The following is a 12,142-nucleotide window of genomic DNA, read 5'->3' as shown; positions in this document are numbered from 1 at the left end:
TACAATGTTAATAAGTTCACTTTTTTTAACAGTTGTGTACATTTCTAATATTAATCTGAGGACTATGTGATAATCTGTATCATTTCAAATATTGATGTTAGACTACTAAATAGATTTAATCACACTTCATCTTTCTTATTGTGGCGAACCGAGCTCAACGGGTATATGACAGTTAAAGTGATACTCCGGAGTAGATTCAACCTGGGGTCATTTGAACCGTGATATCCAGCCAAGTAGCCCACCCGCAGTTTTTTCGATATTGGCTGAACATCAGCTGAGTTACTGAGTTATCCCGAATAGCTTCGTACAAGGGTTAATGGATCCTGGTCCGTATCTCCAAAATTACCACACTAAAATCACATGCCATGACACCAAACTTCTACAGTAGTACAAATATGGTCTGTACTCACCAAACGATGCATTTGGAAGTTTGAAAATAGTCCAGGAGTTTATTATTATCAACACAAGCCTGATGGCTTCTCTGCAGCTAAAGCTGCGTCAACGTCACTTCAGGGAGCTGGGAGCTTCAAAGTTAGATGAGGGTTGATCTACTACTGTAGACAACAAAGCACGGCTGCTCAATTTCTCCATTGATAAAATAATTTCACAACTCTACAACATAAAAATTCATAAAAAAAACATGTAGAATATAGCATATACTTTGTTCAGCTCAGCTGATGTTCAGCCAATATCGAAAAAACTGCGGGTGGGCTACTTGGCTGGATATCACGGTTCAAATGACCCCAGGTTGAATCTACAACGGAGTATCACTTTAAAACCCGACAACGCCACCCTGGGAATTTCACCCAGGGAACTAATTAAAAATAAATTAAACAAAAATGTGATATGATGCTGCAGTTACAACCCCAAAATCAAAGACACTCAGGTCCGTTTTACCCAAAGCAGTAGACGTGTTCCAATACGAAAAATATTTTATTAAAAACAGATATGGTTTAAAAACAATGAGGAAATGCCTGTAAAAATAATGCTAAGGCTTACCAGTTGGGGAGGCAGGTTAGGAGGAAGACATCTCAAGATCACCCTACAGCACACATCACACTCTCAATCACAATCACGTGGTGGTGCAGTCCAAACCCCAAAGTGCTACACATGCAACAACACTAGGGAGACTCTGCCACCAGAAGGACCCTGATCCCCACCACTGGAAGCTTTTCAGCGCCTGAAATAAGAGTTAATTAAAAAGAAGTTTATGTAAAAAAAAGGAAATTTAAACAATATATTTGCAGTTTTAACACAAAACATAAAATAAACAATCAATCTCTTAAGCATCAGCGGCGTCATCTGTTTTCAAACAATGATACGAATCAATCGGCACCACATGCAACGTGCAACAAGAGGCTGCGTAAAATCCAGGTCACAGAAATGAAGCGTATAGGCAAAGCAGCAGCGTTCCTGCAGTTTAGGCCACAGCGGTAGTGGCTCAGTGGTTAGAGTCGGTCATCCAATAAGTGGTTCGATTCCCACTCTCGCCACTCAAAAAAGATTGGTTGAACTGATAGCTGGAGGGGTGTCAGTCCACCTCCTTGTCACGGCAAGGCACCGTGCTCCCCGGGTGCTTCATGGCTGCCCACTGCTCCAGGTTGGCATCTGTCTCTGAGTGTGTGACTCTGTGCATGTGTGTGTCAAACAGGTGGCAACCTGGATGGGTTAAAGGTGGAGGACAAATTTTGTGTGTATGCATGACAATAAATCTGATCTTAATCTTCATCATGATCTTAATCTTAATCTTAGTATGTCCCAATTACTCTGGATTTGGAGCCAGCCTAGAATCCCGGGCATAAATAAAACGTGTTACTAAGCGATTGCAGTAATTGGACATTCTGGGATGCGGATGTTACATACCGATCAGGCAGGTGGTCCAAGCAAGCGGCAGCGTAAAGCTTATCCACTTATTGGAAACGAGCACATAAACCTAAGGCAAAACAACCTGCATTAATATACATCCAACCAAGACTGATGACAGGTGAGAATCAAACTTACTGGGAACGTTCCAGACACACGGGAGGTCACAGAGGGAGACGATCTGTACGAGTGACGACAGTACGTGGGCGGATGGCACTCAACACCCGAGTTCAATCATAAAACATGAATCACCATCTAGCGTTTATAACTAGGATGGTGAGACCTGATTGGCCAATAATCCCAACAAGCCGGAATCTCCATGGGCATTTCCTGCCACATTATAAACACAGCTACTGTTTGTTTGCTTCCTCTGGTTTCTCCTGTCTCCATTAAAATCTTAATATTGCCCAGCAATTTCCCATAAACTTTGTCTTCGTCTGTACTTCAGCGCATCCACACAAAGCAAAACCATTTCATACCCACACCCTTTTTTGTAAAATATAAAAATGTCAAATAGCAATAAAAACTGGATAAAATGTATCGCAAAACATTTCAACTCCATATTTAATGGAAAACAGCAAAAGAAGATATTGAATGTTGAAGCAGATGAGATAATGAGGTTAATTGGCAACATGTCAGTAACATAACTGGGTAAAACAACAACATCCCAGAGAGGTTCAGTGTGTCAGAACTAAAGATAAGAAGGTAACCTCATTGTGAAAGACTGTGATCCAACAATTCAACAGCTTAAGAATTCTTTGCATTATAGAATTTTGGAATTTTATCATCTTTGGTCAAAAACGTCTGGTCATCTGTTTTCTGAGTCTGACTAATTTTTCTAAGTGTTCCTCTCTGCCACAAATGGAAGTCTGAACCACTGCCCTCGAATGACAACTGGCAGACTAAGTGTACAAACACAGTACAGCAGTACACAACAGTAATGCCTCAAGTTGTAATCGATCACTGATTCAGATCAACTTCCAGCAAAGACTCTGGAGGAGGGGGTACAGTTGTTTTTCCAAGAATGACGGCATTAATTTCCACCATAGAATAGTCACCCTCTCCTTCTCTGACTAGTAGATGAAAGTAAACCAGTTTAGTCTCAGAAAGAGCTTAGATGTCTTCATTAGTCAGGTTGATTATTTCAATATGTCATCTCTGCCTGTAGCTGAGTAAGAATATGTGCTTTTAAAAGTCCTTGAAAACTCGGGGGATCTGGCTCTGATAGATCTGTGAAGTCAGCTTCAAGATCATGTACATATCATCCAACATTCTCATACAGCATGTAAGGCAGGGATACTCGCATCAGGTCCTTGAGTGCCGCTGTCCTGCATGTTTTAGATGGTTCCCTGCTTCAGATCACCTGATTCAGATCAATGCATCATTAGCTGGCTTGTGCAGAACTTCACAATCTTATAATATTAGATTAAATGGATATCTTAAAATATCCATTTAATCTATTTTGCTCCATTAAGTTGAATGAATTATGGGCCCTATGAAATGTGCCATGTTAGGAAGCAGTCCAGAGAGTTGAGGAAGAAAAATTAAACTGAGACATAGTGTGAAATTATTATAGGATGCAGATCAGTAGCATTCACCTGTGTCTGTTATCTGAAAAACTTCTTAGCACTATTGGGTACATACTGAACCATCTTAAAGTGTTACAGTTTTATAAGCTGTACTATTGTCCACTATATTGAGTAATCTCAGTTGCTTGTCAATGGTTTCATGGGAAATGAAACCATGTCTTACTCTTACTTTCACTTTTGGCAGTATCAAATCAGTGGTGTTTATGCAGAGTCCCACAGCCTATCACAGACCACAGGAGGAGTTTGTAAGGGGAAGATATGTTTAAACCAACGGGCATCTGATCTAACATTACTCACATCTGAAAGAAAGTGGGCCATTTTTGACAAAGCAGCTACAGCTACACAGCTCAGGCAGAGCTGAGAAAATATACAAGCGAGGGTGAGTTTTCATTTTTTATTTTTTAACTCTGGGCTGTACAGACTTGGGTTAAGATGTTCTTTAGAACTGTACATATACACATTTGTCATGCTCCTTCATTTTATAAACTGTTTAGTTTAATATGAACATTTTGTAATTTACACAGAAATTATTTGATACTGTATGTCACAAGTGCGGGGGTTTCCAAAATTAAATATTAACCAGTAACACCAGCAATGAGTCCACTGTTGAGAAATGGCAGGATTCAAAAAGTTGGGATTCACAATTAAAATTTATTTGGGATCAGATTAAAAGACTAATAATAGACTAAAAACAAATAAAATGTGTCAAACAGAAATAAAAAAAACGCAGGCTCCAGTTTCACCCCAGCAAAGCTGTGGTCGTCTTTGGTGATGTGGCGTTTGAAGCGAGGCCTCGGAGCATGTGTTGAGCAAAAAGGGGCGAGCCAGATGAAGCGTTGGTTCGAGGCTTGTATAGTTCACCACTCTGGTATCGTTTCCACAAAAATCACGTGACTGATGACAAACGAGGCCTCGGATTCAGTGTACACGTCACTGATTCATTTTGAGCGTCACTATCGCATAAAAAGGGTTTGAACCTTGCGGCACTTCGAGGGTTTTGAGTTGGCGTTTGGTATTGGTGAGAGGTAGAGTGTGCGTTGGTTGTATCAGAGTTAGTGGTTAAGTTCAGTTATTATATCAGTCATATCATATATTATTATTATTATTATTATTATACTGCATTAGAATATATCGTAATTAGGTTAGAATAGTGTTAGAATAGTTATATAGGATATACAGTGAACCCTCGTTTTTCGTGGGGGTTACGTTCCAAAAAGAACCCGTGATAGGCGAAATCCGTGAAGTAGTAACCTTTATTGTTTTTTTTTTACAAATAACTACTGTACTGTAAAATAATCATTTTAATCATCAATACGAACTGAAGGCTTAAAATTGCGGAGATCAGCACCGCCCCACCGCGACCCGAGTCATTGGATTAGAACGGGAGAAAATGAAAAATGATTATGAAAAAAAATACAAATTACAGTAGGACAAATAGTGACTCACGTGTAGTTCACTGCTCTTCTGACCGCAACGTTATTGACACACATTTTTTTAAATAAAAACCAATAACTTATATTTGTCTTGTTGCCCATACTGCTCGGTTGCAGTTTATTCCTGACTCCCGGTCCCATAAGCACTTTCATACTCCCAGTTCCATAAGCACTGTAGTCAGTGTACATCATTGATATATTTCATTTGAGTGATCAACACCATAGCACTCAATAATACTTCCATATATGCAGTTTTCACACATTTATTTTCATTGAGACACAGTGACAACAATTGTTTATTTTATATTGCAGGATGCTCTAACTCAGGGTTAATTTAGTCTGTCATATATTCCTTTTGCACAGCAGGTGTCACTAGAGAGCCCGTTTCAATGAGGCTTCGGGTAATGAACCTTTTGGCGAACCTTTGGGCTGGAAAGCCTCATTGGTTCATGAAGCCTCGTTTTGCCATCATTAGTCGTCTTCCTTTCACTCCGTTCTCCTTGTCGTTCCCATGGTCCTGCTGTCCTTCTTCGTATCGGCTCCCCTTGCTGCTGTCCTTCCTTTCTTCTTTTCTTGTTCCCCTGTGTCAGTTCCCCCTTTACCAGTCCCACTGTCCGTCCTACATGCCGTTCTTATCTTTCTTCCCCCGTTTCCTCCTTCCTTCTGTGTCCAACCTCCCCACTTATATCCATGCTGTCAATCTGTGAGCGCACCTTATGTCTAGAGCTGTAACAAAATCCGGGTCGTAAATACGCGCCCGGATATCCGGAGTACTCACATCGGGTCGCTACAACGTCACCCGGGCAGACCGGATGGTGGCATGCATTTGATCCGCCTTAAAAAAAAAAAAAAAAGATCCGCCCAATTCGAGCCAGACGGCATTTCATTATGTCAACAAATGGCAGTTACAGCGCTCTTGCAGATGAAAAAAAAGAAAAAAATATGGTAGTGCAATACAGTTCACTGTGTCCATATACAGTGATTAGTGTCAAACACAGCAACACAGTGGAGCCCTTCCAAGGGACAGTCCAAAGGTTTTTATAGAATGTCCTTTTAGATTAACATGAAACAAACACTCCTCTGAAGTTAAGTACAACCCAGCCTTCAGCAAACCTCCAAGTTATTTTGATACAGTAAATCAGACATAGAAAACAAAAACAGATATCCACCTTTCAGCAAAAAGATTTTCCTCCAAATACAATTTACGTATTTAAAGTGGACCCACTGACGGTTTTGTGCACTGTTGTTTGAAATGCATCCTCTCTGTTCATGCCAAATAAAACAGGAAAAAAGACAAGTCTGCAGCTCTTTGAACAGCAGCATTTGGAACATTTCCCTACCAATATCAGCAGGCAGGATTCATCAGGGTTACACTTTGAATGGTGTTGAACATTTGCAGTGTTGAAGTATTGTGGCAGTTTCATTAGAAACTTTGTGTTGTATTTTAAAGATTAAAAGCAGATAAGATGGAGGAAAACAAAGACGACACACCAGCAGGAGGGCAGGGAGAATCTGAAACCAAACTGGTTTGCTCTGTGACAAATGATGAAGGTAATCTAAACATTTGAAAATAATTTTTCAGGTATTTTGTTTCAAAGACTAATCCTGTGTGTACTTTGCTTTCTCTTATGGCCCTGCAGTCCACGTGGAGAGTAATGATGACACCAAGGTGAGAACAAGATATTTTCTCCCTCTTTTAGATATTTTCTATTTTATACATCATATTCCCAATTTGTTCAAAACTGAAACTAATCACCAGATAAAATCCCATTTTTCTTAGAGTGATCCAGTGAATGATCCTCATGATGCTCAGCACTCAGAAAAGAGTGAAAGAAGCACAGAAGGGGAGGCTGAAACCAAAACTGCATCTGAGGCAAGCGATGACAAAGGTAATACTTTAGGATGATTGGTTGGAAGGCTTATTTAACAACTCATACTCATTAAATTATAATGAACACTGTGGATTAACTACTGAAGCCCCTTTTTTATTTTTCATTTTTTTTTTCAGTAATACCTAAACTCAAACTTGTGTTAATTGGTGACACCAACTCCATTGAGATTGGATCAAAAAATATCTTAATTGACCATGACAAGCAAACAAACATGGAGCAGTTTTCATCCAAACTGTATGATTTGTGTGGTCAGCACATCTGTGTTATTAACATGCTTGGTCTTCCAAATGCTGACCAAATCCCATCCATTCAGGCAGTCCATGCCTTTATCTTACTGTTGCCAAACGGCCTTCACAGCAGCCAGTACAGGTCAGGAATACAGTGGTTAGAGAAAGGTTTTGGCAAAGGAAATCTTTCTTATGTAATGACAGTTGTGACTCACAAGTCAGATGAAAGCTGTGAAAGTGCACTGGCAGACCTGAAAGCTGAGAGTACTTTTTCTGAAAAAAGATACCACACATGTACAAGACGTATGATGGATGAAAACGAGATCATTTCTCTTCTGGAAAAAATAGATGCCATGGTCTCTGAAAACAACCCACAATGCTACAACAGACAGATTTTTGAAAATGTTGAAGAGCAGAAAGAACAGCTGGATCCCAAAAACCACAAAGAGGAAAGAGTGACAACAGGTAAGATTCCAGTGTGGACAGAACTTTGATTTACTTTCTACCAAGTTTAACAAATTACTAAAAGGGAAAAATACAGAAAAAGATGGAGGAGTACTGACAAACTAACATGTTTCAATGCACAGTTTCTGTTTAAAAATACCACATTAAGCCCTTTGTATTCACATAGCTTCTAAGCATGTAAAATGTTTATAATATTACAAAAAGTAAGATCAACACTAAAGGGAGTTCTGCTCACTGGAGCCTATCCCAGCTACCATTGTGGGAGAGGTGGGGTATAACCTGGGCAGGTTGAAATTTCATCACAGGGCCACACAGAGCACGCTCTCTCCTACGGACAGTTTAGAATCAACTATTAATCTGCTAACTACCACACCACATGCAGACCTGTATAATTGTGACAGTAAAAAAAAAAAATCTCCCTTTAACCTTCCCCAAATAATTTTGGATATTTTTTGCTGTGATCATATACGGACAGAAAGCTCCTCTTGGAGGATAACAAATTATATATTTTGTTTTGTCTTATTTAATAACGACTTGATGCAAAGTGTAATCAACATCCTGGAACTGCAAGGGTTTCATATTCCTCCAACAATGCACACCACATCCAATCTAACATTGCAAGAAGCTAACTAGTGATGGACTATGAGGCCAATTCTAATTACAATCATTTTTAATTCAAATTTTTAGTCTTTGTAACTGTAACTATGTACTGTGGTTGGGTGAACGAAAAAGGAGGAAAAAAAGAAATCCTCAATTTCTGGAGTACAATATGTCCTCCAGTTATTAGGAATCATGTGTCATTTGTTGATTCCCCTAAATATGACCCATAATGGTGCCCTATGCACTACTGCCCCCTACAGGGGATTGAAGGGAAACACTGTTTCCACATCAGAGCAGATGTCATACTCAAGAAACTTTATCAAGAAGAATCCAGAATCTTTATTTGTCCCCTGCAGCTGTGCACGTGCACCAGCAGTCAAATGTGTATTGCAAATAGCTCAACTTTTCAAGGTAGCAAAATAAGAATAAAATGGAGTAAAATTAATTTAGGATAAATAAAAATATATCAGTAAAGTTCTGGGTGGGGGGGTGGGGGGCTATACACAGTAGTATCAACAGAAATATGTGGGATGAGTGTTATGCAGGGAGATTGATAGTTGTGGAATTAAAGAACAGATACTTGTAGATGCACTGATTGTAGGATGCTGCACTTTGAATTGTCACTTTTCAAAAATTAGACCAATCCTATGTGTACTTTGCTTTCTCTTATGGCCCTGCAGTCCACCTGGAGAGTAATGATGACACCGAGGTGAGAACAAGATATTTTCTCCCTCTTTTAGATATCCTTACAGCAGTTTTACAACACAAACGATTTCCATCGGTTTTAAAGGTTGGGTAGGGGATCTTTTTCTGGAACATTTTTTTACATATTGCTTGAAATACTCTTCACACCCCCATTGCAACCAATTAATTAAAAGTTTTGACACAAATATGACAAGTTTTAGTGGCCTCTCGAACGTACAATCTAGGAAAAACAGTATCCAATCATTGTGAACGGACCGTTCACAATGATTGGATACTGATGCCGTCTATCAAACTGCAATCTGCTCCTCCCTCCCCCTCCTTCCCCCTGTGCGCATACCCTGCTTCCTGAACGAATTAAGCCTGATTTATGCTTCAGACGCAAAGCCTCTGACGCTCGGACGCATAGCCTCTGCGAGTGTCAAAATCTTGACCACTCCCCCACGCAGACGCTCTGCGCGCGTTCTCGTGCACCTCGGAAAAATCCTGACTACGCGACAGACGCACGCAGACCACCAACGGAAGTGCCGGACAAAAGCGGCTGTGATTGGTCCTTGGTGTGCCTTTCCGGTTGTCTGTGTGGCTTCCTCCTTTGCATTTTTGCCAACTCCAATATAATAAGCTGTTCTTCTTCGATGTCGAGCAACTCCAGATCCATATCTTGCATACACGCCATTGTTGTTTTGAAAGATAAAAACTTCCGCCGGCGCCGCCGAAGTTCTCGTCACCGCCCACCAAAATTCTCGCGAATTCTCAAATACTTTTGGGGGGAAACCGCTGTGCGTCCCCAGACCAAGGTTGCAGAACCATAACATGAAAAGTGGTTCGCGACCAGAGCAAAGCAACACGTCAAGACGATAGACGCAGAACTATAATCTGCCCTTTACGTGTCCAGAAGCTTGGCAGGAAGCTAAACTAGAGCCAGCTTGGCTAGCACCTAGCATTATTAAACGTATAGTTAGCATATACTAAATACTAAATACTAAATACGGCAACGATCGATGCTTGCTGTCAGAACAGCGCTCGTGCACCTTCGTGCTCGTGCGCGTTCATGTACTCTAGAGGCGTGCCTTCGGGGGGAAAGTGAAGAAAAGGGTTGGGACTTTTTACCTGTGTATTTTCAAAATGCAGCTTCGCTGGACTCAAAATCCAGGATCTCCTACCCTACCTTTAAGTGATGACTTCTTCTCTATCAGGTCAGGATTATTGCACAACACACATGTGCAATCCTGAATTTAAAAAAATACATTTCCATGTGATATTTTGTTGTTTGACTGTGCTTCTATTTTATACATCATATTCCCAATTTGTTCAAAACTGAAACTAATCACCAGATAAAATCCCATTTTACTTAGAGTGATCCAGTGAATGATCCTCATGATGCTCAGCACTCAGAAAAGAATGAAAGTAGCACAGAAGGGGAGGCTGAAACCAAAACTGCATCTGAGGCAAGCGATGACAAAGGTAATACTTTAGGATGATTGGTTGGAAGGCTTATTTTACAACTCATACTTGGGCTGTAGTCTCAGCAGATTATAATGAACTCTGTGGTTTAACTACTGAAGCTCTTTTGCAGTAATGCCTAAACTCAAACTTGTGTTAATTGGTGACACCAACTCCATTGAGATTGGATCAAAAAATATCTTAATTGACCATGACAAGCAAACAGACATGGAGCAGTTTTCATCCAAACTGTATGATTTGTGTGGTCAGCACATCTGTGTTATTAACATGCTTGGTCTTCCAAATGCTGACCAAATCCCATCCATTCAGGCAGTCCATGCCTTTATCTTACTGCTGCCAAACGGCCTTCACAGCAGCCAATACAGGTCAGGAATACAGTGGTTAGAGAAAGGTTTTGGCAAAGGAAATCTTTCTTATGTAATGACAGTTGTGACTCACAAGTCAGATGAAAGCTGTGAAAGTGCACTGGCAGACCTGAAAGCTGAGAGTAGTTTTTCTGAAAAAAGATACCACACATGTACAAGACGTATGATGGATGAAAACGAGATAATTGCTCTTTTGGACAAAAAAGATGCCATGGTCTCTGAAAACAACCCACAATGCTACAGCAGACAGATTTTTGAAAATGTTGAAGAGCAGAAAGAACAGCTGGATCCCAAAAACCACAAAGAGGAAAGAGTGACAACAGGTAAGATTCCAGTGTGGACAGAACTTTAATTTACTTTATACCAAGTTTAACAAATTACTAAAAGGGAAAAATACAGAAAAAGATGGAGGAGTACTGACAAACTAACATGTTTCAATGCACAGTTTCTGCTTAAAAATACCACATTTTGCCCTTTGTATTCACATAGCTTCTAAGCATGTAAAATATTTGCAATATTACAAAAAGTAAGATCAACACTAAAGGGAGTTCTGCTCACTGGAGCCTATCCCAGCTACCATTGTGGGAGAGGTGGGGTATAACCTGGGCAGGTTGAAATTTCATCACAGGGCCACACAGAGCACGCTCTCTCCTACGGACAGTTTAGAATCAACTATTAATCTGCTAACTACCACACCACATGCAGACCTGTCTAATTGTGGGGATAAAACAGCAATCTCCCTTTAACCTTCCCCAAATAATTTTGGATATTTTTTGCTGTGATCATATACGGGCAGAAAGCTCCTCTTGGAGAATAAACAAATAATATATTTTTTTGTCTTATATTTTATGACAACTTGATGCAAAGTGTAATCAACATCCTGGAACTGCAAGGGTTTCATATTCCTCCAACAATGCACACCACATCCAATCTAACATTGCAAGAAGCTAACTAGTGATGGACTATGAGGCCAATTCTAATTACAATAATTTTTAATTCTAAATTTTAGTCTTTGTAACTGTAACTATGTACTGTGGTTGGGTGAACGAAAAAGGAGGAAAAAAAGAAATCCTCAATTTCTGGAGCACAATATGTCCTCCAGTTATTAGGAATCATGTGTCATTTGTTGATTCCCCTAAATATGACCCATAATGGTGCTCTATGCACTACTGCCCCCTACAGGGGATTGAAGGAAACACTGTTTCCACATCAGAGCAGATGTCATACTCAAGAAACTTTATCAAGAAGAATCCAGAATCTTTATTTGTCCCCTGCAGCTGTGCACGTGCACCAGCAGTGAAATGTGTATTGCAAATAGCTCAACTTTTCAAGGTAGCAAAATAAGAATGAAATGGAGTAAAATTAATTTAGGATAAATACAAATATATCAGTAAAGTTCTGGGTGGGGGGGTAAGTAAACATCGAGGGTGAGAGGGCTATACACAGTAGTATCAACAGAAATATGTGGGATGAGTGTTATGCAGGGAGGTTGATAGTTGTGGAATTAAAGAACAGATACTTGTAGATGCACTGATTGTAGGA

At 40.0% G+C, this 12,142-nt stretch overlaps 1 protein-coding gene across 1 annotated transcript in view; it reads left to right on the top strand.

Moving 5' to 3' along the window:
• The first annotated feature begins 3,749 nt into the window (after positions 1 to 3,749).
• Positions 3,750 to 12,142, top strand: part of LOC142371821 (interferon-induced very large GTPase 1-like) — a 178,744-nt gene continuing 170,351 nt past the window's right edge. Inside the window, exons 1-8 of the mRNA XM_075454567.1 lie at positions 3,750 to 3,831; positions 6,336 to 6,436; positions 6,526 to 6,554; positions 6,666 to 6,774; positions 7,353 to 7,469; positions 8,750 to 8,778; positions 10,127 to 10,235; positions 10,807 to 10,923. Of these exons, the coding sequence (XP_075310682.1) occupies positions 6,352 to 6,436; positions 6,526 to 6,554; positions 6,666 to 6,774; positions 7,353 to 7,469; positions 8,750 to 8,778; positions 10,127 to 10,235; positions 10,807 to 10,923 (595 nt within the window). The 5' untranslated portion in view covers positions 3,750 to 3,831; positions 6,336 to 6,351. The remainder of the gene's footprint in view (positions 3,832 to 6,335; positions 6,437 to 6,525; positions 6,555 to 6,665; positions 6,775 to 7,352; positions 7,470 to 8,749; positions 8,779 to 10,126; positions 10,236 to 10,806; positions 10,924 to 12,142) is intronic.

Source organism: Odontesthes bonariensis, chromosome 21 (genome assembly GCF_027942865.1).
Source record: "Odontesthes bonariensis isolate fOdoBon6 chromosome 21, fOdoBon6.hap1, whole genome shotgun sequence".
NCBI classification, from domain to species: Eukaryota; Metazoa; Chordata; class Actinopteri; order Atheriniformes; family Atherinopsidae; genus Odontesthes; species Odontesthes bonariensis.
Note: the sequence above shows the minus strand (reverse complement) of the source record. Positions and strands in the feature narration are given on the sequence as shown.